The 25,450-nt window shown below is 45.9% G+C and overlaps 1 protein-coding gene across 4 annotated transcripts in view; it reads left to right on the top strand.

Annotated features, from left to right (window-relative positions):
- Positions 1 to 12,882: 12,882 nt before the first annotated feature.
- Positions 12,883 to 25,450, top strand: part of DENND5B (DENN domain containing 5B) — a 109,337-nt gene continuing 96,769 nt past the window's right edge. The window contains exon 1 of one of the 4 annotated variants that reach the window (XM_064737544.1): positions 12,883 to 13,130. In XM_064737544.1, coding sequence (XP_064593614.1) covers positions 13,019 to 13,130 — 112 coding nt within the window. In that variant the 5' untranslated portion in view covers positions 12,883 to 13,018. Of the gene's footprint in view, positions 13,131 to 24,716; positions 24,853 to 25,450 lie in introns of those variants that run through there. The other 3 variants (XM_064737552.1, XM_064737565.1, XM_064737558.1) reach the window with 3 other exon arrangements.

The following is a 25,450-nucleotide window of genomic DNA, read 5'->3' as shown; positions in this document are numbered from 1 at the left end:
CCGTCCTGCCCCGCTCCCAGTCCGCAGCCCTGCTCGGTGCCTGGGCTTGCTCCGCTCCCGATGCGTTCGAAAGGCTTTTCTGAAAGACGTGCGTCAGTGCGAGCGAGCCCTGCGTTTAAAAACGCTGATAAAAATCCGCGCGGGAAAAGGAGCGATAACACACGGCCCAGCTGAGCGGCAGGGAAAATGAGGGGTTTTTTTGCCCTTCGCGCATCAGATCAAGGGCGCTGTCAATGCGGTGGGGGCGAGGGAAAGCTCTCCAGCCTCTCGGAGATAGCGGCAGCTCCCACAGGCAGCGCCCAGGGCCGGCTCTGTCTCTGGGGCGAGTGGGACCTCTCCCTGCTCCTCTGTTGTTCCATGTCCCGTTCGCATTTCTGCTGCTCCAAAGATCCCTTCTCTTCTCTCCCCAGAGCCTCTCTGGAGAGAGAGCACAGGAGAGAGGGGCCTTCCCACCCTGTGTTGTTGCTGTCCCTCACGAGGGCACAGCTCGGTAAGGCAGGTAAGGCACACCTACACTACAAACGCTGGTGTTTCCTCCGAGGCCTCGAAGTGGCCACATTTTCACGTGGCAGTGACTGGGACTCATTGGTGTGGGACAAGGAACCAAACCCACATGCACCCCCTCCAATTCCCCAGGTTTTGAGGTTCACAGAGATGTCCTCAAACGGGCTCACCTCTCTCTGAGACCCCTGTGACTCTCCAACAGCTCCCACCTTGTCTCTGCTCCATCTCCAGTCCCATCTGCTGGGATTTAGGGAATACAAGCAGCTTCTAAAGGTTCTCTACCTCCCCGGTGGGACAAAGTGTACCAAATTTCTCGCGCTGCGTTTTTGAAAGGCTCCTGTGCATTGCCCGAGGTGATGATTCTGCAGCACTTGGGGTACCAGGGGCTTAAACCGGGCAATTCCTGAGCCCCAGCCAGGGTCTGCCCAAATCTCTGAGGTTACGAGGCCATCTAGTGATCTGCGAGCTTGTTACAATTAAAATGTACTCTCCGGGGTCGGAGAGCTGCTTGTGAACCAGGATCTCCCCTTTAAATGCGGGTGATGTGCAGCCTCCCGAGAGAAGGTGACCCCTGCGTGCTGGGCAGTGGAGTGACCAGGACAAAAGCTGGTGTCCTCCTGCCACACGAAGGAGCCTGGAATCCACAGACATGTTCAACTACAGAGACACTTGCATGCCTTTTACTCTTCTGAAGCAAGACCCTCACTCAGTCTTTTTAGAAATTGTATAAACGTGGACCTTTGTGGTTTATTTGGTGTGGACCAAATAAATTATTTATTTAATGTGGACATTATTTCTTGGGGCCCCCAGGGGAACTGTGAAGTTTCAAAGGATTTTCGGCAGCTCTTGCTGGTCCTCTCCAAGAAGGTAGATGTTGAAAACACTCATAGCACCCAAAATTGTGAATAAAACATGCAATATTTTGTGAAATAAAAATTGTTAATAAAAACTTGTGCCCTCTAGATACTCACCACCATGCTAGGAATGAAGAACTCAGTGATGCTATCAACATCAGCTCAGGATGCCACGGAAGATATGGGGCCAGGATGCTGACAGGTGATGATATAGCTCTACCTTGCACATTTTATTTTATGCCTGACATGGTTCTCAGGGAAGCTTTTACACTTAGATCACCAGCCTCTTTGATTGACATTTTAACAAGTATCTTCTCAGGTCTGGTTTTTCTGAACTTCTGACAGATGATTTTACTTAGTAGCTATGTGAACCTCAGTGAAGTCACTGCTGTCTGATACAGACTAACATCACACTTGAAAAGGCACTTAAAAAGGATTGAATCATAAAACCACAGAGTGGCTCGTGTTGGAAGGGACCTTAAAGATCATCTAATTCCAGCCTCCCAAAGAAGTTGACTGGCAACTCCCAGCTGAGAGATTTCATAGGTGAAAAAGGAGGGGTAAAGCCTTTGCTTCCCAGTAACACTGGCAGGGATGTTAGAACCAGAAATTTTTCTCATTTAACTACAACTAATTAGTTGTGATTGTACAGATTCCTAGCATGACACAAGAAAGCCCCAAAACCAGTGATAGCTGCTGTGCTTCTTGTGAGGGTCTGGGTGAACCCCTTAACCTTTCAGGACAAGCTTTGTGCTGATTATTTCAGCAAAGTATTAAAGCCTGTCATCCATGAGAAAACAAGTTTAATTTCCAAAGGCTTTTTGCTTTAGATGGTGACATCTTAAGAATTTCAGCTACAGTTTCTGGTATCCTGTGCAAAGTACCAGAAGTGTGCTGGAATTTGCTCTGAGGACAAGGACGTCTTTGATCAGCACAGAACATCGATTTGGTGTCTCATGGAGGAGGAGTGCAACACTTGCAAAATGCAGCGGTGGAGTAGCACACAGGGGACTCCCGGGTGTCCAAGGGAATTAGGGGATTACTGGCTGATGCTACAACCGCCCAAGTGTCTGGGGAAATCTTGTTTGAGCCAATTAATAACAAAGAAATGGAGCTGCCCAAGGACAGAGAGGAAGGCAAGGCACAGAGGGGCTACCTTCACATCAGCAAGCCCTCAACTCATGAGCTTTCACAGATACAAAAGTTAAACTCAAAGGAAGGCTGGCCAGTGGTTCAGCAGCCAGGTGACCTCCCCAGGTCACTCTCCCAGCTAGTACAGGTGACAGGACCAGCTGCTCCAGTTTGCTGTGGTGAAAAGGCCTCAGTGGAAATTCACCAGGGGGAAAATGGATGGATTCAGGACGCTGTTGATTTGTAAAAAGCATTCCAGCGACTCAATATGAGCAGTCAGGATTTGCACATCAGGCTCAATTTGTGGTTGCCCAGAGGCTGTGGAAGCAAGTCATTATCAGAATGTAGCTGGTGCAAGTAGCTAAGGTAAAATTGAAGCTGAGAGCTCTAGCTAGGTAAGGGAGAGGCAATTCACTTATTCTGTCATGCTTTCAGCTACAATCCAATTTTAGAATAGCAGTACATCTTTTGCAGTTGAAGAATAGTCATCTTAACATAACAACAATCACATATTACCTGTGATGAAAGCACTACATGTGCTTTTCACAGGATTACCTTTCCCCACTGCCTTGCCAGGTTAGGAGCAGGAAGGAGCAGCAGCTAGCAGAGATGAGGCCATCAAGTGCCTTCTAGCAGTGGAGGCAAGAAGGGGAATTTGTAAGGTGCAGCTATTTTTCAGAGTGGAGGTGGGATGAAGTGAGGAGAAACTGTATTATCTGACCCTTGTGCTGCTGTAAATTCAGGTTTTCTGGCACAGAAAATCTCTCCTCTGTGAGAGCCTTATTGCTGAGAGTGAGAAATTGAAAACTACTATCTCTGAGCTCATTCTTGATTTTGTCTTTTGTTCATGTCTGTGGTTGAAGTATTCTTGGCCTTTGCTGGCTGGATTTATTTGTGTGCAGTCAGACATGAGAGTACATTTTTAGCATGAATGAAGATCTGAGAGATGCAAAGAGTCAGGTGGCTTGTGCTTCTCTTTGGTCCATTTTTAGATACTTGTTTTTCTCTTAAACTTCATATTTTCTAGCCCTTTTTCATATTTTCTAGCCCTTTTTCATATTTTCTAGTTTTTTGAATTGTCCTTGAGCTAGAGGGACTTTTGTTCTCACATATCTCATGCAGTAATGACCCTTGGGCTCCTGAGTTTCAGGTCATAGCAATATTTTGTGATAATCAGCTGAGTAATTGTTGTGCCTGGCATCAGAGCCTTTGTTTGGGGGTTATGTAATTGTTTTAGGCATTTTTTTGTGTGTGTGGCTCCTGCAAAGCCCTGAAAGATGATGGAAGCTGAGTGAATATGGGCAGCCAGGGAAAAAGGCTGCTTAAGCACCTTGGAGTGTCTCTGTCTGGTCTCCAGACAACAAGTAGCTAAGTTTTCCTGAATGATACAAAATCATTCTTCATGACCTCATCCCTCCTGACTTCCTGGGACAGTAAAACCCATCCCATCTGTCTTCCCTGTGGCTTTGTCCCACATTCACTCCATGTGTGATATATCAAGGGTGATATGCAAATCTCATTATTTCAGGGTATATATTAGTCCTTAGCTTTTCCCAGACAGGCAAAAAAAGCATCAAAGGCCAGAGCTGAGCCAACACTTAGTCTGGAGCATGAGATCATGACCACCAGCTGGGGCCCTAATGCAAGTGATGCTTCCCAGTCTTGGCTCTCTGTGTTGTCAGGCAGGTTGGATTCACTACTGTGTTTAAACCTCTAACTGGTCTTTGACAAATTCTTCTTCTGACTAATTTCTTCTCTTTTCTCCAGGTAGAGTAATTGCTCCATCTTGCTCCAGAAACAAATCCTGAAACCATCGTACCTTTGGTCATCTGATTTTAAGGATCAAGCAGTTGGTGCCAAGGGGCAAGGTAAGCAAATCAAATTTTTAAGGAGCTGCATCAGTTCACAGCAACTGGTTTGCTCTCACAATTCAACTTTTCTAGTTTTCCACTGGTGTTCAGATCCTGGCAGCAGCAGAACTTTTCCTTTCACCTTCCACATGTTGGTCTGCCAGAAATTTGGACCCAGGGACAGAGGAAACAGTGGAGATCTGAGACAGACAAGGCAGACAGGTGGTGCTTACTCTCTAGAGCATCTAGAGGAGGCTCTTTGCCAAGGACCTGACACAAATGCTTCCTCTTTTGGCTGATGTTTGCTGTTGTGCCTTAGGAGGGTGTCAGGGTCCTCAAGAGCTGTAGTTGTGAGTCAGGGTCATGCCATGTCAGGGCCTGTGCTATTCATTATTTTGCATTAATATCCAGAGGACATGGAAATCAAGTGATACCACTGCAAGGAAAGGAATGGACACAAAACTCCCCCACAACACCAGCCAGCTCCCTCACGTGATAAACAGGGTGAAACTGAAGTTGGATGTGACCAAGGACAGAATAGCTGCTGTTTACGCACATGGAGGCATGGAAAGGTCTTAAGGAGCTGAAAAAACTTAGTCTTTGAAACTCCTCTCAGTTTCATTGATAATCTACAAAGCATTAGCTCCACTGGCATTCTCACCAATATTTATGCAGCATATCCTCTAAAATGGGGTGTTTGCCATACCTCTGCTTTAGGATACAGGCAACTCTGTCACTTCTGTGTCAATAGATTTCAAACACATTTGTGAATAGACAAGTAGTTGGGCTCAAGGATTTCAAAGGTCTTTTCCAGCCTAAACGATTCTATGGGCTGGGTTTGCAAAACAAATCAAACTGACATTAGCCCACATATAATGTCTTTGTCTAACTCAAGCTTCTGCAAGTTCAGTGTGTTGGCAGTTCACTGCAATTTCATTCCCTGCAGCAGAGGACACGGTGCAGTGACACCCAAAACCCAAATGGCTTGTTGGGAGCAGCTTTGTTCCAGCTGGACCTGTTTCCTGCAAGGCTGGGCAGGTTGCAGGGGAGCTGCTTGGGCACCTCCTTGTCACAGCTCCCAGGGCTCTGAACAGCAAGGGAACCTGAGAGCCCCCAACCTTCTGCTATGCAATCTCCAATGCAAGCAGCTGCATCGAGTGGAAGCAGCAGTGTCACCATGACCCAAAAGCTCTGTCACTGTGACAGCAGTATCACTGTGACTCTCTTCAGCTGTGGCACCATGAACTGGTGCTGGGGGAGCCAGGTCAGGAGCACCTGAAGGTGAACTAATACTCAATATGAATAAATGGCCCAGGAATAATGAAGCATACAGGCTCTGTTATCTTCCAGAGAAGAAGATAAGCACTCCTACCACTGAAATCAGCACATCTCAGCTGTGTGTGCTGAGTGTCAGGGCCTTGAAGGCACTAATGGGTCTTACTGGCCCTGGCTCTCCCCACCCCTTACCCACAGCCCAGGACTCTATTTCAGCACCTCTGGGGCTGTCAGTCCTTGCCCAAGCAATGTCACTGTAGGGCTGGTCTCTAGCTCCCCACAGTCCTGCCCAGTCCATTCATGGATCCCCAGGAAGCCATCCCAAGGTTGTGTTTCCAGTCTGGGTCCCTTCAATGTCACCCATGGGCTGACATCAGAGTTGGAGCTGCCAGACACTCTGACAGTGCCTGGCACCAATGATCATCTCTTGCCTTCATCCCTGCCAGGTAGTGTTGAGCACCAGGAAGCCAATGGCTCTGATTTAGCTAGGAAAATACTTTTTCCTGAGTTTTCCCAGTAACAGCTCAATTTTAGCCTGGAGGGAGGTACTGAACTACCTCATTGTCACATTAGGCAGCGTCAAATGCTCCCACCCCCATAGGATGTGCTTGATGGGAACTGCTGGAATTGCTCAGCATGGATCTGGGCTTAAAGAAGTTGTGACTATTGCTTTGCAAGGAAGTCACTAAGAAATATGATCTTCAAGGAGAAGCAAACTGCTTTGATCTCTGTCCTTCTGGTTGAGCTCCTCTGTGTGGGCTCAGAGCTGATTTCCAGTAAAGCACGAGCACAGCCAGCACAGAAAAGCTGCAGTGTGGCTGCTCTCAGTAGTAACTCTCCTGAGCAGCAAATACTGCAAGGACATGTGCTGGTGGCAGAGAGATATGGCTGGACCTGTGGTTGTAAATGTTTAGATTTTTGCTAAAAGCACTAGTAGGGGAATTGAAACAGACCCTTGATTAGTATGAACTGCTTCTACATTCAGAACAACAGCACTGCAGTGATGTGAACACAGAGGACAGAGGAAAGGCAGTCCTTGCTAAATGACATAACAATTCACAATGCATATTCATTGCAGGAAATACTTTTCATCCGTCCTTGATTGCATGTTGTATATTGGCTATGGATTCGATGGCTTTGGATTTCTTTAGCACGCCCTTGGGCTTTCGAGTGTGCTAGGATGCATTGTAATGTAGATGCAGGGTGTCTGGCACTTCTTACTGAATGAGGCTTCAAAGGGAAGTTTGAATCAGACTCTAATTACATTTGTAATAATGCCAAAGGCATTTTGACAAAGGGATTACCTGCTGTTCATGGACAGATTTTGTCCAGAGCACTTGAAACCGTGGGGTTGGTTCACGCTTCCACTGGTATTGGCAGACATGGGATTATCTGATTTTTGGTAGCTGAGATAAAGGCAGGCAATATTTGTGACTAGGCTTTGAACACAACGGTGTTACTCAGGTAGATGGGACAGCCTGGATGTATCTTCTCTGGAAGATTTCCCAGTGCCAGAGATGATCTAACTGGGAGCACAGACCACTGACACAGCTGTGCCTGAACCCCTGCCACTGCAGACAATATTGCTGTGGGCATGTGGTCCAAGCTGCTTGCCAGGATCCCCTCATGCCTTTCTCCTTGCCACAATATGTGCCTTTGAAGCTCTAGTGCTTTAGAAAGAAGCACACAGCCTTTTCCTCATACTTTATGTGGGTAGCTGTATTGTGTTGCAAGACTCTTCCACCTTCTCAGGTCTTTCAACAGACAGTTTGGGTCCTGGAGAACTGAAAACAGAGGAATTGGAGTTTAGAGGCAGGGAAACAAACACCTTCAGCAGAGAGCAGAAATTAGTTTGAAATGCAGAACAGAGGTTTGCTGTCCTCACTGAATACCTGCCTCCTCTCAGGCCTGGTGTGAAAGGCATCTGCCAGCAGATGATGGTGTTGGGAAGCGTGGCTGGAGGGATTTGGGGCTGCTGCCCTGCAGAGGTGCATCTGCCTCCTGGTGCAATGCCATCGGGCCAGCCTGGGGAACAATGGAGCTTTGTGCCTGGCAGATGTTCAGGCAGTGTTTGCTTTCTTTTCCTGAGGGCAGTTGAAACACAGTGACCTGATTTGCACAAGGGCTTCTGCAAGCAGGTTACAAGCAATTTGGCCAAGGTCATGCAGCGAGTGAGGGATGCTGTCAGAGATAGATGGAAATCTCTGTGTTCCTGCTTTAGCTTGATGGTCCCAGCACAACACCTCCATCACTGCATGACATGCTAGTGATTTATCCAAGCAGTACTTTGCTCAGTAGGTTTTATCTCAGTAGCAGTGGGAACAGTCTGTGTCTTGTACATCCAAAGAGCAGGAAGTGTACCTTACTCAGAGCAAAATAAGGTCTTTGACCCAAGGATCTTGGCAGTGAACCATACAAGAGGTAATGGTTACACATGATCTTTCTCCTGGCTTCATGGAGTGAGGAGGGACTGGAGCAAGCCCTCACCTGCTTGGCAGGAGAAGGTGCATCTCACAAGCTCAGTGTAGAATTACAGGCAGAAGTGGAAGAAAATGGCAGGAATCACCACAGATTGTTGCCATACTGTGCCACTGAACATGGGGAAAGAGCTCCAAAACCTCCAGAAACCAGGCCTGGCAAATCCCAGGACTTACCTAGGAGTGGCTTCTGTGTGAAGTCTGACCTCTGTGTGCCCTATCTGCCTGAGGGGCTGCTGTCACTTCCCCCCTCCAAGACCAAACCCTTGAGGAGGCTGATTCAGGATGTGGGGAGTTTTGAAAGGCCAGAGAGACCATCCCTGAAGCAGAGCTGCCCACTCAGCAGAAGGGTGAGCTGCATGCTGAGAAGCCTGGCTTGCAGCATGATGATGATGTGAATGAAACCAGACAACACAGTTCCATCCCTGCCTGTGTTTTGGGATCTCTTTGCCGATGGTGAGCTGGATGTACTCAGGAGAGGCAGACAAGGCTGCAGATTTGTTTGTGAAGGAAGCAGTGGGAGCACAGAGCCAGTCCCAGGAAAGAGAGGGGAAGAAGGTGCAATAAACTATTGCATAATTTCAGTTGCCTCATGAAACCTCTCCCTCAAGGATCCTCTCAGAAAGCAGATAACAGTGGAATGCATCTGTATGTGTTTGGAATGCAAGGCCATGTGTGTGACGAATGTACGTAAAATTAATAAAATGCAATGGGCTACAATAGGGAATTAGAGATTTAAAACCTTCAATTTTAAATCACTGGAGCTTCAGAGGTCCTGTGGCAGAGATTCTGGAAAGTAATAATGTTTTACTTTATCTGTAAGTCTGCTGGATGAATAATAATTACACAATGTGGCAGACGAAAACCATGTGCTTTTATTTAAGCTTAATCTTCATAGATATGAGGCAGTTATAGAAGGTGAGCTGCTTGCTTTAATGGTATTATAATTTGATAAGATATTAGAATATGCCCCTGCAGTATCTGCTTTCTAAGCAACGATGGATTGGGCTGGAGGAAGTGTTCTTTGCTTTATGCCTTATGGTTTATTTGGGTTTGGACCCTAAGGCAGCCAACACTTCTCCCATGCTCTAAACAGTCTTCTTGCATAAGCTCAGAGAATGAAAATTGCATTCTTTATGAACCTCTTTATAAAATCTTCTGCTGTTGTTTTTTTTCCAACTTCTGCTATAGACTCTTCTGCACTTTGTGCCAGAATGACTTGGATTTCAGTCTTACAGTCCATCCTTAACCCATCCTTATCCCACGACTATTCACATCCAGATCCTCATGAAGGAGTTGACAACACTGCTCCACTGAAAGTCAGCCAAGGGTTGGAATGTTCTGAGCATTACCAACATTCATGTTGCATCTTAGTGGTTTTCCTTCCTTCCATCCTACAGGATCTTGTGACCCAATAGATACTAGAGCAAAACAGGAGAGGCTTTCAATGGAAAATCAGTGTGGCTTGGCAGCTTGTGAAAGATCTTAGAGAGAGAACTGTGGAGCTGTGTGGAGGAGTGAGCAATCCATCACAGCAGCATGATTTCCAATTCATGGAAGAACGATGAAGAAAATAGAAAGTGAAGCAAGAGTGTCACAGCAAGGGGAAGGGACGTAACCTTTAAATTGCAGGTTTTTCCACCTCTGTGAAGCATTGGGCATTGGCTTCTTGCAGAAGTAGGACAAAGAGCTTGATGGTCTGATCTTTTATGGCAGATCCTAGGGGCAGGGGGAGCTGACATGCTTGTTAGCATTTGACCCAGTTTAAACTAACGGGTTCTGAGGAACAAAGACTCACTGAGAGGTTACTGAGAGGGAAACCTGAACCAAATTGACATTGAGAGAAATATTCATGGCAGCTAGAGATACAAGTACCTAAGGAAGAACAAATCTGCCAAGCCAAAAACCTTCCCTTGCTTTGTTGTACCAGTGGCAATCCAGCTGGTGAAGGAACAAAGCTGCTGCCATGGGAGAACAGACCAAAGTGAAAGGTCACAGGCAGATCTGGTCTATGCCAGGAAGTTTTTTGTGCCTGTCCTAGTCTGAAATCCTCAGTCCTACCTTATCCCTGTTCCTTGGAGCAACTCATAAGAAGTTCTGACAATGCTTTGCGCTCTGCTGTGCCAGGGACAAACCTCATCTCCCCGGGGTTATTGTTAATGTGATCTGAATAGAGGACACCCATCCTATTCAAAGCCCTTGTGGAACTTTAACACTTTTTGTTGGTGAAAAGAAAAAAAATACTCATAATCCCAGGCAGTTATCTCTGATCATCCTAGATGTGTCTCATGGCACAATCCTATCAGGCACTGCTGCCTCCCAGGCTGTACAAATGTTTTCTCCCTGATTAGTTAGTATGTGATGCTTTTAATCCTCATTTCTGTTTTTCTCTCACTCTTGCAAGAAGCTCCACAGCACCTTGGTGGACCTGCTGTGACTTCTGTAAAATTTAAGCACTTGGTGTTGCAAGTAGAGCAGAAGTATTGAAAGCAGGGCAGCCTTTTTAAGGAGGCACTGGTGATCAGCACCGGGTGGGTTTGGATGGTGAAAGGACAACCAAAATGCCTAGGTTCTGCTAAAATGTAATAAAAGTTACAGATTCTTTGTGTCGAGAGCCAGGATGGAAGTGGAGAAAAACCCGTGAGAGTGAAAAGAGATACCCAAAGGCAACATGCAGTATCTAAGCTAGATCAGCTTGGAGGGAAATATTAGAACAACTGAGATGGAGGGGTTTAGGTGAGAAAATCCTGAGGACATAACATGGCTTACCAGAGCCCAGGCAAGCTGGGTCTGCTGGCACTGCTTGGCAAAAGATCTGAGTGGCCTCATTAGGATGACTTTTGTGCCCAGAAGATCAGTTGTCTTAGGAGAACAAATCAATGCCCCCACAAAAAAGTTCTGTGGCAGCTAGATGTATAGAAGTGGGAGCTCAACCTCACAGCTAACCCAGGAAAAATGAGTTTATTAATTTTACACCTCCAATCCCATGTGTTGTGCTTTTTCCTCTTGTTTAATGCTATATGCACTACTGATTTTATTGAGATTGAGGTGTCTGTGAACTGAACTTTATTAAAGAAAAAAATGCCCTGTACAGAAGGCAGCTAAAGCAAAACAATTTAGAACCAGCTAGCAGCTGGTTTTTACTTAAGGTAAAAAGGTCAGAACTATTGTGTTAATTTTTGGGTTATTTTTAGAAGCATCCTTTAGAGGGGCTGATGAAGCCTCTGTCTTGGACTTCCTGGAGACATCCATGCCATTTGGCCTCAAAAAACAAACATACCTACAATATAAGCACTTGGTTTTGAATGAGAGTCAGAGACTGACTTGTCAAGCTCTTACCATCTGACCCAAAGCTGAATAAGCAAATACAAGTTAATAAACAAACCAAACTAAATAAAAGGACCTAGCTGTGGTGCAAAGTCGAGAAATTTACCAGTCTCACAGAAAATTTCTCTGCAGCTCCAGAAAGATTCAGGTTGCTACTGAGTGCTAAAACAACAAGAATTGGGGATTGTGAAAGAGGATTTGTCTTCTTTTTAATTTTTTTAATTTTTTTTATTGGAGATTGGAGTTATTGGGAAGGGAAAAAATGAGTTTAGCTCCTGTCTGCTTTCACTAGAACACTAGAGGAAGCTAAGAAATAAAAGAGCATGAAATTTGTTAATTTGATGAGATAAAGAGAGAGAGAGAGAGATGCTGACCTAGGTGGCTTCCAGGTCAGACAGTTACTCCATGTACCTTCATAAAATGACACAAGGTGGATGAATTATCAGTTTCCTTGTAGACATTTTCTTATCAAAGGCACTTGTTAAACAATGACAAATGTAAACCATAAAAAGAAAATACGTGATTCACACTGCTAAGAGGAAAAATAAAGGGGTCATAGGAGACCACAGTAAGAAAATGACAAGACTGTAATTATTACAGGTGGCATGGACCAAGACTAACAAACAGATGAAACACAAAAGGATAAAAGTGAAAATACTGAGTGATATGATATCCTTATGATATACAGATGTCAGAATTATTGACATATTGGGGGGGGATCTTATCACTTTGGAGAAGAAAAAGTCACAACTTCAAAAGAATCATCTCTACCACTTTAGAAGTAGGTGCCGCTCGCGGACAGAGCTGCCACTATTTTGGCATCGGGTGATCCTAACGAGGAGAATTCTAGCAGCGGGGGTAAAATAATGCTGTTTTATTTCTGGACGCGGCACAATGGCTAGTAAATCTTAAATAAACTAAGAACGAAGCAACATTTTAGATTTTTGCTTTGAAACGGAGTGCGGGTAGCCAAGGAATAGCTCTCCCGTAAGGTGGCACGGGTGCCATCCATCACGGCGCGGGGATGGAGAGCGCACAAAAGCCATCCGCCGCGGGTGGCGGCTGCTGCTTGCACATTGGGCTGGGGAGGAGAAGCAGCCGCTTCCCCCGGCAGGATTCCCGCAGGAAGCGCTCAGCGCCGGGCGGGGCTCGGCGCGTTCCGGCAGCGGGGCTGCGGAGCTCCCTCCTGGGGCGGGGGGAAGAGGCATTCCCGATAGGAAGCGGCACCGTCTCCTGCTTTATTTAAATAAAGCCAACCTCTGCGGCTCACACGCGGGGGAGCTTTAGGCTTCCATCGCGGATACAGCGGGTGACAAAGGCGCCCGCGGTTCTCCCCACACGCCGGGAACGCGGGCCCGCGGCGCGGGGCGGGGGCGGCCGCGCAGGGTTTAAATGCCCCGCGGGGGCGGTCCGGCGGCGCGGCGTGTCCCGCCCGTCCCCGCCCCGCTCAGCTGACAGCAGCGGGGCCGCCCGCCCGGTCTGTGCTCGGTGCCGCCGCTCGGTGCCCGCCTGCGCGGCCCCGCCGGGGATGGGGGGCGGCGCGCCGTGACCGGCCCGAGCCGCGCTGCTGCCGCCGCCTCACGGAGCCGCCGCCGGCGGGATGAGCGGGAGCGGCAACCCCGGGCCCGGCGCGGCGCCCTGCCGCTTCGCCCACTACTTCGTGCTGTGCGGCATCGACGCGGAGAGCGGGCTGGAGCCCGACGAGCTGGCAGGTGAGCCTGGAGGCCTCGCCCGCGCCGCTGCGGCTCTCGGCGGGCGTGCGGGATGCGCTGCCTCAAAATGTCTGCTCCCCCCGAGGAGGGCAGGAGGAGGAGGGGTCGCCGCGCCGGTGGGAGCCGCTGGGAGGGAGCGACTCTGGAGGATAAAGCATCCTCCTCCGGAGGGGCTGGTGGAGCATCCCCCGAGGGTGGTGGGGAGCGTTTGGCCGCGCGATGCGCCGATCCCCGCAGGCCGGGCTGCGCTGACCCCGCTGGCCCCGGTCCCCGACGGTGGCGGGGACAGGCAGCCCCCGGCGGGTGCCGCCGGCACAGAAGGGAACCCAGGGCTACGGAATTGGAGGGAGCCGAACGACCGAGCTTTCTGCCGGGGCAGATGGGTTTTCTTCAGTCTCTGCGCTGGAAAGGAGGGGGAGGGATCTGGGGAGAACTGAATATATTAATGGAATCGCATCTTTCTTATGTTTATTCGCACCTTATGTCTATTCAGAAATAGTCTTCCCGCATTCTTCTTTCCCTCTCTACCCCAAAAATGTTACAGAAAAAAGGAACACAACTATTGCTGTAGGCTCAAATACATTTTCTAAAATGTTTATTTTTGGTGAATTCATGACTGGATATGAGCTGATTATGTTGGCATAAGGCAGCAGTTCTTCCTCAATGTCACTTTTGTTTATGCAAGAGAAACTAAGTCAGGTTTTTACATATAAAATTTGATCAACTTCAGGCTTAATAACAGGGCTTAATTGCATGGAAGCTAAGCGTTTCCTCATGGAGTTCCGAGTTTGGAAGTGTTTAAGTGCCAATGTTTGCCCATTCCCGTGCGTTCTCACTGCAGGCAAAGGAGCTGTGTGTGGCTGGAGTTGAAGGCAGCTGTGAGCCCCTCTGCCTGGCAGTGGGATCCTGGGGATGGCATCCTAATGAGGTCTCTGCAGCTATTGCATCAGGAAGTACCTTGCCTTCTAGTTGTGTAAGAGAAAGACACGATGATCTGTATCACTGGTCAATGTACACACACTGGTTGAAGTTCATGTTTTTTTCACCAGTGAAAGGGGTGGATGCACGTATGCTTCCAAGGAACAACTTTCCAGGGAGCTTTACCTTAAGGCAGGGTAACTAAGTCTCTACCCTTGGCAGGGAGCACACACTGCTGTATGGAGGTAGCCCTGGGGTCTCCAAGTAGAAGCATTAGCTAAATGTACTTTCATCTCTTTGTTTTTTCGCATGTACTTGTGACCACAGCTGTGTGTTTTCAGTTTTGCTGCTTTTAGTAGAAAACTCCTGACTCCCAGGAGCCTCCTCCCATCTGATGGTGTGCAGGGTTTGATTTGCATGGTGTGACCTATTGGGGTTTCAGCTACCTAAACTTGGAGTCATCTATCTGAAAAGAAACTATTTTTAATGCTGTGTTGGCTGGTAGGCTGTGTTTCCCTGATGTACTCAGACTTTCCAAGTTGTCCTTTGCTGATTTTTGCACCATTTCCCAGGGAGGTGCCCAGCTGTGTTCTTGGGGAGCACTGCTCAAGGACAGCCTGAGTGTGGTGGGTTTGTGCAAATGTAGTGCCTCGACTACAGGGCTCTTCTGTGGTCATTCAGTAGGTTTGGATGGACTGCTCCAGCAACATTAAGCAGATTTCAAGGCTAAAATAATCCCCCTCTTCATTTTTCAGTGAAAGAAAGTAATTTTGACACATACAGGATATGCCCATTTACAAAATACAGTGCAGCTGTGAATAATTTCAAAGAGAAATTAACAAAAGTAGTAATTTTTGAAGCAATGTCTTTGTAACTGGTTTCAACTAGGCAAGATCCAGCAATATGCTTTGGACATACAAACACTTTTGGTAATGCCAGTTCTGGAGGCATTCTTAATACCTTAGGAGGGTTGGGATGTGATAGAGGAAGAAGTGGAGTAACAGAAATATGATGGGACTTAACATTGCCACTGAGCAATGTTATATTTTTAGGGACTCGTGACACGAGCTTTCTGCTATCAGCTGGGAGCTCAGCAGTGGGAAATGCTGGGGAGGAACAGGGAGTGCTGTGAGCCACAAATACAATACAGCCGTGGAAAAATTAACTCTGGTTGGAGATGTAGCTGAGAAAACATTTCTGTTAAAGCTTGGGGAGTACTGATGCTGCTGTAGGCAGGTGGTAGTGAGAGCCCATCTAGAAATCTGTGCTACAGGTTTCAAAAACCAAGGTACTAAAATGGAATTCTCTGCTGTAATGGGTGGGGAGAAAGATGCCAGAGGGAGCAGAAAGTCTTTTCTATCACAAGAAACCCACAAATGGCTATTCTTTCTAAAAACGTTCTTAAAATTCTTTGTGGACATGAATGACCCTGTTCATTCAGTGTTATGTAGCTGTGGTTGCTACATCTTGCTGTCCTTGTGCTTAAAGAGCTTGTTGAGGTAAGTCACAAGGCATCAATGAAAAGTTGCTGTGACTTAAGCTGCTGCACAGATCATCCCCAGTTCAGCAAAAAAAAAAAAAATAGTAATCAAGAACCTGCTTATCCCCAAACCCGTGAATCCCTTGGCAGCCAGTGCTCACAAGGACCCTGCTCACCCCAGCTCTGACTGATGGAGCTGCCTTGAGAGAAGGGACAAGAGGAGCTCTACTGCTGCCTTGGAGGCCCCAGGGCCTCTCCTGTGAAGAGAGAAGCAGAAGTTAGAGAATCTCAGAGGATTTGAGGTGAACCCTGTGGTGATGTTCGGGCAGCTCTCCGTGGTACATGGTGTGCTGAGGGGCTGCCTGTGAGTCAGCTCTGGCGTCACCTGGAGCTCCCTGACCCGTGCCCTGCCTTGCCTGGGGACAGCCTGGGACTCTCCCCAGTGAGGAGGCTTTCCTTGCCTGAAGCCCAACATCTCTTCCATTAAAAACAGCAAAAAGCACCAAAAAATCCTCATCTGCTGCATCAGGCAAGAAGTGAAATGTTTCAGTGTTACTTGTGAAAACAAAGAACTGCTTTTCTGATTATTGTAGTGTTGATAGGTTTGTTCAGAAAATGAAATAAAATCAACATTTATGGTTGTATAGCATTTTGACGTGCTTTTAGGGGAGAATATTGTGGTTTATAGTTCTTGTTCCACTGAATGGATGCTCATGCTTGAAATAAGCTTGGTAGATGAGAATTTTCCACCAAGCAAACAGTTCATTTTGCTTAGATTATTTTTTGTCTTTTGCATGCATGATGTTTTCTGGTACAGATTTTTTTTTTTTTTTTTTTGTGAGTTGCTCCACAGCTGGCTCTTCAGATGGCTGATTTGGGGTTTTTAACTGAACTAATTTTGAACAGCTAAAAGCTGTTTACCTATTACTCAACTTGGTAGTGTATCCAGGCACACAACAAAATTGTGTGTAGATTATGATGTTGTCAAAACACTTGTGGCCCTTATCACAAAGCTCTCACTCAGGATGGAGGGAAAAAAAACCCCACCCTTTTTTTTTTTCCCCAGGGACTCTTTTCCAGGCTCTTTCCAGGGACTAAAGGAGAAAAGGAAACTCTCTAAGGATTTCTTGGTGTTTAATAGTTGGAGGGGTCATAAAAGAAAAGCGGGATATTTGATATTAAATATCTTGAAAAGCATGAAAATTTCAGTATTGCTTTCAGTGCCCTGTTGAACTCCCCTAAAATAGGGTAAAGGGAGCTTTTCTGTCATGTGTAGGGCTGATGGAAAATAAATTTCAGTTCCCTTTCCTCTTCATGCCTGCTTCTTTCAGGTAAAGCCATTTTGAGACTATCAGCCTTGGAATTGCATGTGCTCAAATGAATTTGTTATAGTAAATATTTAACATTGCATTTAACAAAAAGACCTAATTGTTCATTAAATTGTTTCTGTCATATGTTTTTTCATACTATGTGAATTTCATGTTCATATATAGTGAGCTATATGTGCAGGGCACAAGGTTTTCTGGCTGTAGCAGCTTTTACCATTTGCTTGGGGAACATGTTAAATTTTGTAGTATCTTGTTTGAGTGTCACAAACCACAATTTAGAAAAATCCAGAGTACACATGATTCAATTTAAAAGAACATGAAATATACTTAATTGGGGAAGTAATTTAATGCTCTGAAGGAAAGTAGGGAGAGAATTAGGGATGGGTGTTTTGTTCTGAAGTGGAAGGACTCCATTGAGGGTGCAGTTTGGAGGAAGAGAAGGTGCAGTAAGCCAGCTTGGAAATTGGGATTTGGAGGACCATGTTGGATGGCGCCTTCTCTGTCTTAGAATGGGAATATTGGTGGAGTTATGGCTGCCTGTCTGCTGCTTATAGATTTTTATAGGGTTTTTCTCCACATATGAGCTGTAAATGTTACATTACACTGTCTAGTTGTGGCCATTGTGTAAAGATTCAATGTCTTACTGTCCTATTCGGTGTATGCTTGAAAACTCTAGGGAGCTTCATTACCCTACTGTTAAGATCAAATTCTTTATTTTAATAGCCAGCAAAGCAGAGAGTGGATACTGGTCATGCTGACTGAAAATGCTGAATGTCTTGGGGAAAATGCACATTTCTTCTACCTTATGCTGTTTCCCTACAAAATATCCACATATTGGTAATTAATTTCCCTTCAATGAAATGGTAAAATCCAAACAGGGCATGCTGCAGTCTGGCTAACTGTGCTTCTTATCTAGTAGGCTCTTATTTTTAGAAAGCTAAAAGACTTTTCTGTCCTTGTGTGTGCTTGGCACCTGCGTGCTGACGCCCCGCGGAGCCTCCCCGCCGCCTGCGCCGTTCTCCTTCGCGCTTCCTCCGTGCCAGGGCTGTGCGCTGCCAGAAAACTCGGTGGCATTACTACAGGCATACAACTTCTTGTGTGCATGGCTTTTCTGAAAATAGGCAGTTGGATTTTTTCCTAGTTTGCTGGAAATAGATGAAGTTTCCCTCTGCCGAGGAATATCTGATCAGTTGCGATTCCTGTTCGTGACTTACGCAACTGACGCAAATGGAAAGCAGGCCAAAGAAGTTCTGCTTTTCACTTTTAGGTGCGGTCCAGATTTGCTGAAAGCAAAATTTTTGGAGGGATTGTCCAGATGAAGTAACCTGGATGTGGATGAGAATGGTGCAAGTAGAGGCAGAGATGGTTTATGCTGTTCAAGTTAACAAAGCTTCACTTGCTCCTCAGAAGCAGTTGAGGTCGATTGCTTAGGATTTCTCATCTTTGCAGGGCTTGTGGGAGGAATGGAATTTAAGAGTTTCTCCAGCCCCCCTTAAGAAGTGATGCTCAAATGCAGCACTAAATCTTCTGACATTATAGCTGGAAAAAACCAAGTCTCATGGATTAGGGATTGGATGGACTAGCCAGCTTATTGAAGTAACTGTCATTTTTTGTGAACTGTCGTAATAATAGGGAAATACTGTGCATTCATTTAGGAAACCTGTTTGAGAAAAATCTAAGCTGGGTTAATATTTTGTTCATGTGAAACCAAATCTTATTCTGCATATATAAAGTGTTGCTTTTCTAGTTAAAGGAGCATGGAGATAATCCCTGCTTTTGGAAAACCAAAATTGGATGCTGAAACAGAAATAATGTTTCTGCTCTCTTCTACATCTTCAAAGGTGGTGACATGGATAATTGCTGTAATGGTTCATTCTTCTTTTTTTGCTATTGGAGGAAACCAGAATTCCACTGTAATACCACAAAGGTTTTAATTTTATTTTAAAAAATTATCTGAATTATGCATTAAAGACTTAGTTCCTGTAGGAGGATTTCTGCAGCCAAAGGAGTCAGTGCTTTTTATAAAGAACTGTCAATATTATTGATAAGTATGATCTCCATTTAATAAGGAGTAACTCTCTCTTGCTGGCTTGGATAACACACCAGTTTGTGGAATTGCTGATGGCTGTGATGTATTGCTGTGTTTCAGCAATAGCACTTCCATTCTCTATCTACATATATGCCAGAGAAATTCAGGATTTAAATGCTCACCCAGCCCTGATGTGATTATTCTGTTATACATTTGCCTTCATCTAAGTTTTTTCTACTGTATTCCTTTGAAAATAAGGTACTGATGGGGTTGGAAAAACATCATTATTCCTATCAATAGCACTGACTCACTAATGCTAAACCAAAGAGAATTTCTTGTACTTTGCTTGCCAGATAAGCTGCTGTTTTGATTTCCACTTAGACAGACTAAAGCCTCTTGCACGCTCGGAAGCTGCTTGGCTGCCAGTGGCTGCTGCAGCAGCAGAGAAGCAGAAGGTGTGAGAGTGTACGTGAGGGGGCTTTTTCAGAGAGGATCCCAGAACTGCCCCGTTAGTATTGCAGGAGGCAGCCCTTTTCCTTCACACGCTGTAATTGCAGCAGTGATCACAGCAGTGCCAGGCAGAATGGCTGAGCTGCTGTCCTTTAGAAGAACGACCTAAATCCAGCACTAATCTTGTTCCTGCGCAGCAGCCTGAAGTCACTGCTGGCCCCATCCTGGCGGCTTAGTGCTGCGGTGGCTGTGGAGAGATGGGGTCCCAGGCCCACAGCCTGTGCCACAGAGCCCTGGCAGACAAAGGTGGCACACAGCCTGTGCCTGGGGCACAGAGCCCTGGGATACAAACATGGCACAAACGTGGCACGTCCCAGGGAGTGTGGCAGCAGCACCGGATCGGGCTCGGCAGGGTTGTGTGTCAGTGGGGAGGGTATGGATGTGGTGGTGGTGTGAGCCTGAGATCAAGGTCCTGCTGCCAGGGGAAAGGCTCCTGTGTTGGTGTCCACCTCTGTCCTGTCCTCAGGGTGCTGGAGGATGGTGGCATCAGGGGTAAGGTGATACCCACCGCCCTGCAAACGGAATAGCAGTAACCATAAGTATGTCAGAATTGCTCAGGGCAGTGCGTGACTGTAATATTGATTTCTCTGCTCAGCTGTTTTCCTGTGTCCTCGCCAGAGCCTTTTCCCAGTGCTGCAGGAGCTGTGCCAGTGCCCTGACACCCTTCCCACAGCTCGCCTGTGCCAATGCAGAGCTCCATGTGTGCCAATGCAGAGCTCCATGCAGGAATAACTCCAAAATCAGCTGCTTCAGGAAAGCTGCATGTAAGCCAGCAGGGCAGGGGTGTCAGGGCTCTCTTGCCTGCCTTCTTTCACCTGCTTGTCATGGGCTAATCAAGTTGTCCTTAATGCCAGCTTGTCCCTAAAACATGCTGGCAAGTGTACAGCCCACAAAGGCTCTGCGTGGGCTGGTGCTGGGTGTGTGGCTGGCACACTGCTCCTGCTGCAGTTCTGGTCTGTTGCAATGAGGGCTGGACTCAAGGAGAAATGTGAATGAAGGGGAAAAAAACAAACAGTGCGTGCACTTCGATGCAGTTAAAGCTGTGATCTTTGGCTGGTGCTGTTTGAGATCATGTAGGACCACTTACCTCTGTGGAAAGAGTTTCTTCTTGAGCTGCCCTTGGCGTGCATGGAGAGGAACTGTGTGGAATATGTGAATCTCTGTATAGCTCATGACTGTAAATAGCCTACAATTTTTGTTCTTCTCTTGTTTTATTTTCATTATCTACCTCTTAACCAGCAAATAGAAAAAAATATATACAGTAGGAAAAATTGCATTGAGGAAAACCAAATTTGGTCAGGAAACAGTAAGCTTTCAGCTGTGGTTTTTTGATCATATTAGCCACATAGATAATCCCAAAAGTAATTAGTGAAGAAATGGTGATGGGTCATCATAGTAAAAGAAACATTCTGGGAGAATGACTAATGTGTGATAGACTGCTGAGGTGTCAGATATAGGCATGGCTGGAAGAAATTTCTGTTAGATTACCAGTATGAAAATATAAACAACTCCATTTGTGCTTGCTGCTTGGAGTCGAAGATCATTTTTAATCATCTCCCTGATCAGCTGAAGATTCTCTCATTAGGGTGTCCTAGGCTTGGTGGAGGTGCCTGGCTGAAAACATGAAGCCATTCTCCTTTGAGGTCTGAGATCTTGCTTCTACCTCCATGCCTACCCAAGCCATGAAAAATAACATCAAAACAACCAAGCAGATGCTTGAACAGTGAAATGTGAAGAATATTCCATGGGAAAGAGGAATAGGAAGAGTCCTTCTGTGGTTTGAAGTGCTTTGCCAGATCTCAGTGACCTGCTTCAAGTGATAGTACAAAAATTAACTCTTACTAGAATATAATATTGGACAGAGGGATCTGGTTTTGGTGGATCTGTAAAGAAATCTTTTTCTCTTCACAATTTCTTACAAACACGTCAGCTGTTCTTGGTTTGTGTTCAGAGGCAATGTTTAAGTATGTCAGTCTTGTAGAGTAAGCATCCCCCTCACCCTGGAGCATGAATTTGAGTTTGCTTTACAGTCATTTTAACCATCAAATTGCAATAATAATTCTGGGAGCTAGTAGCATTTAACAGAAAACCTAGTAAGCTTTATATCAAGCTTGATATGGAGTCAAATCATGCTTTGAAGCTGCGTGAGTGGTAAGTTGCACAGCATGAAAGCCAGAAGTATCCTCTGTCCACCCCCTTCTCGGTATTCTCTTGTCATGTTAAAGACTAACATGTGGAAGGGTAAGGGGGCTTAATCTGAAACGCCATTCTGTGTAAACAATGACAGGATTAAACAAAAAAAAAAAAGAGCCAAGCTCAACCGCCATGGGTGTGTAGTGGCTGCTGCTTTTCACGGATGACTGCAATTATTTGTGTAAATTTGCATTTTCCCCTCAGCATCTCTATAAAGCCCTGCTCATTCCCATGCAGAGCTGTTGGCACGTACAAGCAGGTTGGCATGCGGTGGCACGCGATGCCATGTCACCTGTGGGAGCAGGAGCTGCACTTACAAGGGAAAATCAAATATCACCTTTTTTTTTTTTTTTGTTCCTTACATGTTTGCTCCTTACACGAGGCTGCCCAGGTGTCAGAGGTGCTTTGAGTCCCTCGTGACTGAAACACAAGAGGGCCGAGCTCTAAGTAATGAAATGATGAAACCCAGAACTCACTTATCTGGTAATTTCTGAATGAAATATTGATTAGATGGGCCAAGCAGCCTGCTTTGGACTGACCAGCATCTGGAATCAGCTGGAGCCTTCTGAAAGAGGATGCTGCTGTCATGGTCCAAATAGGTATTGCTTACACTGACTTCAGGTGTCTGACAGGTTCTGCAGTCTGTGTTCTCACTGGCCTGGAGCCTGCCTGGAGGGTTTAAATCATCTAAGAGCCCCCCTCTCCTGCTTTTTCTCCAGATTGCTGCTGAGATTAATCCAGTCAGATGGTGTAAATACCTTCTGCTGAGCCCTCTGGTCTCCCCTGAGATGCCCAGAGAAGAAAATTGAGATTTGTTGTTTTAAATTCAAATTATGAAGTATTTGAGCAAAGAATGCAATATGCAATTGAATAAATATTTGGCTTTTCATTGTTGAGGGAGGGGAGGATTTGCTGATGAGTTAGTTATTCACACAATACTATTTTTCTATCAGCATTCCCACTTGGTATTCTTGTTTGTTTTATGCTGTGCAATACTCTGACATGAATTTAAAATGAAGAACAATTTTATGCTTAAAAACAAAACACCAGTTCTGTTAACACAGACTTTGTCTAAGCTGTGATGCTGGCTGGTGTGGAAGAGATAAAGGGCTGCTGCGCTGTTTCTAGAATGGGACTTTTTTGTCATGTAGATTTTGTCCTTTCTCACTTTTATTCTTCCAGTATGGTGTATGAAAATACACAGCACCAAGTATTTGAGGAAGAATTCCCGCTTTTTGGTTAAAAAAAAAAATAAAAAATCCCAAAACCAAGAAATCCAAACAAAACTAACAGAAACACTAAAAACACCCACCCCCCCTAAAATTTTGTGAGGATTTGAAGATTAAATGTTGGTCATGACTCACATTGCTTGAAAACTGCCAGGTGCTTTATAAAAATGACTGATGGTAGATGTGTGTAAAGCTGTGTGTAAAGGGTGTATTTTGCTGTAGTGATGCCTTGTAAGCACTGCAGAAATATCAAGGCCAGGAAGAATGATATTACAGTGTCTTCAATGCACCCCTTCTGGGGTTGTCAGCCTTTGTCTGTAACTACTATTGCTATGAATCTATTAAGGGACAACATTTATCTCTGCAAATCAGGATAGCAGCTATTCAGCATGGATGGATTGGGTGTTTAGCCTTTTCCCAAGATGATGCTGTTCAAGATGGGTTTTTCTTACGAAATATTTGCAAATATATTGACTCTTTCTGGCTTTAGTGAGTATGACAGCAGATGTTGTTTGACTCTCTTAATTCAAGCAGGGATGTGTTTTCTAGTGTTTGTGTCTGAAATTTGGGAATGACTAAGAATTACAGAATCCTGGTGTAGGGAATGCTATTAAGTAATCATTTTTTTCCTGTATAAATATGAACATCTGCATGGGGTGAGGCAGCTGTAACCATGGTCTGCTATTGCACTCAGCCAAAGGGGAATGGTGGTGGGAGATGTTAACTTTCACAACAGCAGTTCTGGATAATAACTTACTGTCATTTCCATGCCCATGTCTTTGTTTCTCTCAACTTGGAGCTGCCCACAGGGTGGTGAGTTGAGTGGGGAAAGAAAGAACCCTGTTGAAATTTGCCCAGTGTAACATACTGCTAAGAAAAAAACAACCATCAAAACAACAACAAAAAAAATCCCTTCAGCCTCATGTGGGCTGAACTTCCCATGAAAGCTGTGCCTTAATGAGCTCAGGCCCCTCAGCCCTGCTTTGTCCCTGTCAGCAGGTGAGAAAGGGCCGAGGTCCCTGGCGTGGGTGCCCTGGCTGTGACCCAGGAGCTCGGGGCCCCGATTAGTTCAGCTCTTGTGCTTTCAGTGGGAATAAGAATGACAAAACATTTGTCTGGGGGCCTGGATGTATTCATGCTCCTCCCTTCAGTTCCGTGCTAGTGCTGGCAGAGCCATTTGTCCAGGAACCAGGGAGAAAAGGCACAGATTTAGGTCTGCCCCAGAGCTGAGAGTGCATCACTCAGAGCAGTCATTGCTGTGGTGTGTCCAAGATACAGATCATACATGATGGTGATAATGATCTGAAAGCTATCTGCAATTCAAAGTGGGTATTGGGTTTCAGTTATTGGTTCATATTTTGTCAGCACTTTGTGACAATGACTTCTGACCGCGTCCCAGTATTGCTTGTGATGCACTGAATAACTCAAAAGGGAAGCTGATGCTAACTAAGCAGGAGACCATCTGTGTTGTTAATAGTGCAGTGTTATCGCACTCAAAACTCAGCTTGAGTGATTGATAACATGATCACACCAGGCTTGTTTCCTTTTTATTAAAAAAAAGTCAAAATACCAACCCTTCCCCCAACCAATCTTATCCTCCCCCCAATCTTATCTACCAACTTCTGAGCACACATGTCAATTTAATTTTGTCAGAGATGGAATGGAAAACAAAGAGGATTTTTTTTTTTTTGTTTTGTGAAGTCCCTGCAGCTAGAGCAGAGATCCTAATTAACCTTCCAATAGTGTAGGTACATGGTTTGTGGTAATTGGGAGTGGGGCTGTGGCCAAGCCTCATCCCCAATGGGCTACAGCTGTGCAGGACAGGCGAGCAGCATTGAGGGCAATGAGTGCCCAGGGGCACTGAGCAATCACCAAGGGGAACAGAGGGCACACAGGTGTAAAGCATGCAGGATGATGGCTATAAAAGGTTGGAGAGCAAGAAGGGCAGATACTTTCAGCCTTGTGAAGTGACGTGGTGGTGCTGTGTATGGGCAAGTGCTTAAAATCTGATGTGGTATGGTGTTACTCTGTATGGGTAAGTGCTTAAAACCTTCTGAAATTGTCTGGTGATACTCTGTGTGTCTTGGCCGTCTCAGCTGTGACATATGCTGCAGCACAATGGCACAAAGGCTGCAGGAAAAGCAGCAGCACTTTGTAAAGCAAGGGAGGCCCCTCCATGAGGGAGTCCTGGCCGTAACTGGCAGCCCCAGAGTGGGATCCAAGCAGAGCATGCACTGCCTCCTCCCAAAGGTAGCCCCTGATACTGAGGGGAAACGAAGGAAGGAAGGACTATGGGAGCTAGCAGGCCTGTGTGAGCAAAAGGAGCTGCAGATGAGGGCACCGTGACTTCTGTCCTGCCATCCTGTTGCATAATTCCTGGTGCTATTCACCCCTACCTGTGAAAGCCTACAGCTGTGCTAAAGCCATTGTGCTCAGTCTTAGCTCCTACAGTGTGATAACAGGCAGTGGGAACAAAGCTATGTTTGGCAATAAATAGCAGTTTTCAGATGGTTGTTTGCAGGGTCCAAGTCCTTCCTCAGCCCCAATGAAAGGATGTAGGAGCTTGACTGTGTTGGTACTATTACATCCAGAGATGTGTCTATGGAAAAACACCTCTGTATTTCTTCAAAATA

Source organism: Zonotrichia leucophrys, chromosome 1A (genome assembly GCF_028769735.1).
Source record: "Zonotrichia leucophrys gambelii isolate GWCS_2022_RI chromosome 1A, RI_Zleu_2.0, whole genome shotgun sequence".
NCBI lineage: Eukaryota > Metazoa > Chordata > Aves > Passeriformes > Passerellidae > Zonotrichia > Zonotrichia leucophrys.
This window is presented reverse-complemented; position numbering and strand designations above follow the sequence as displayed.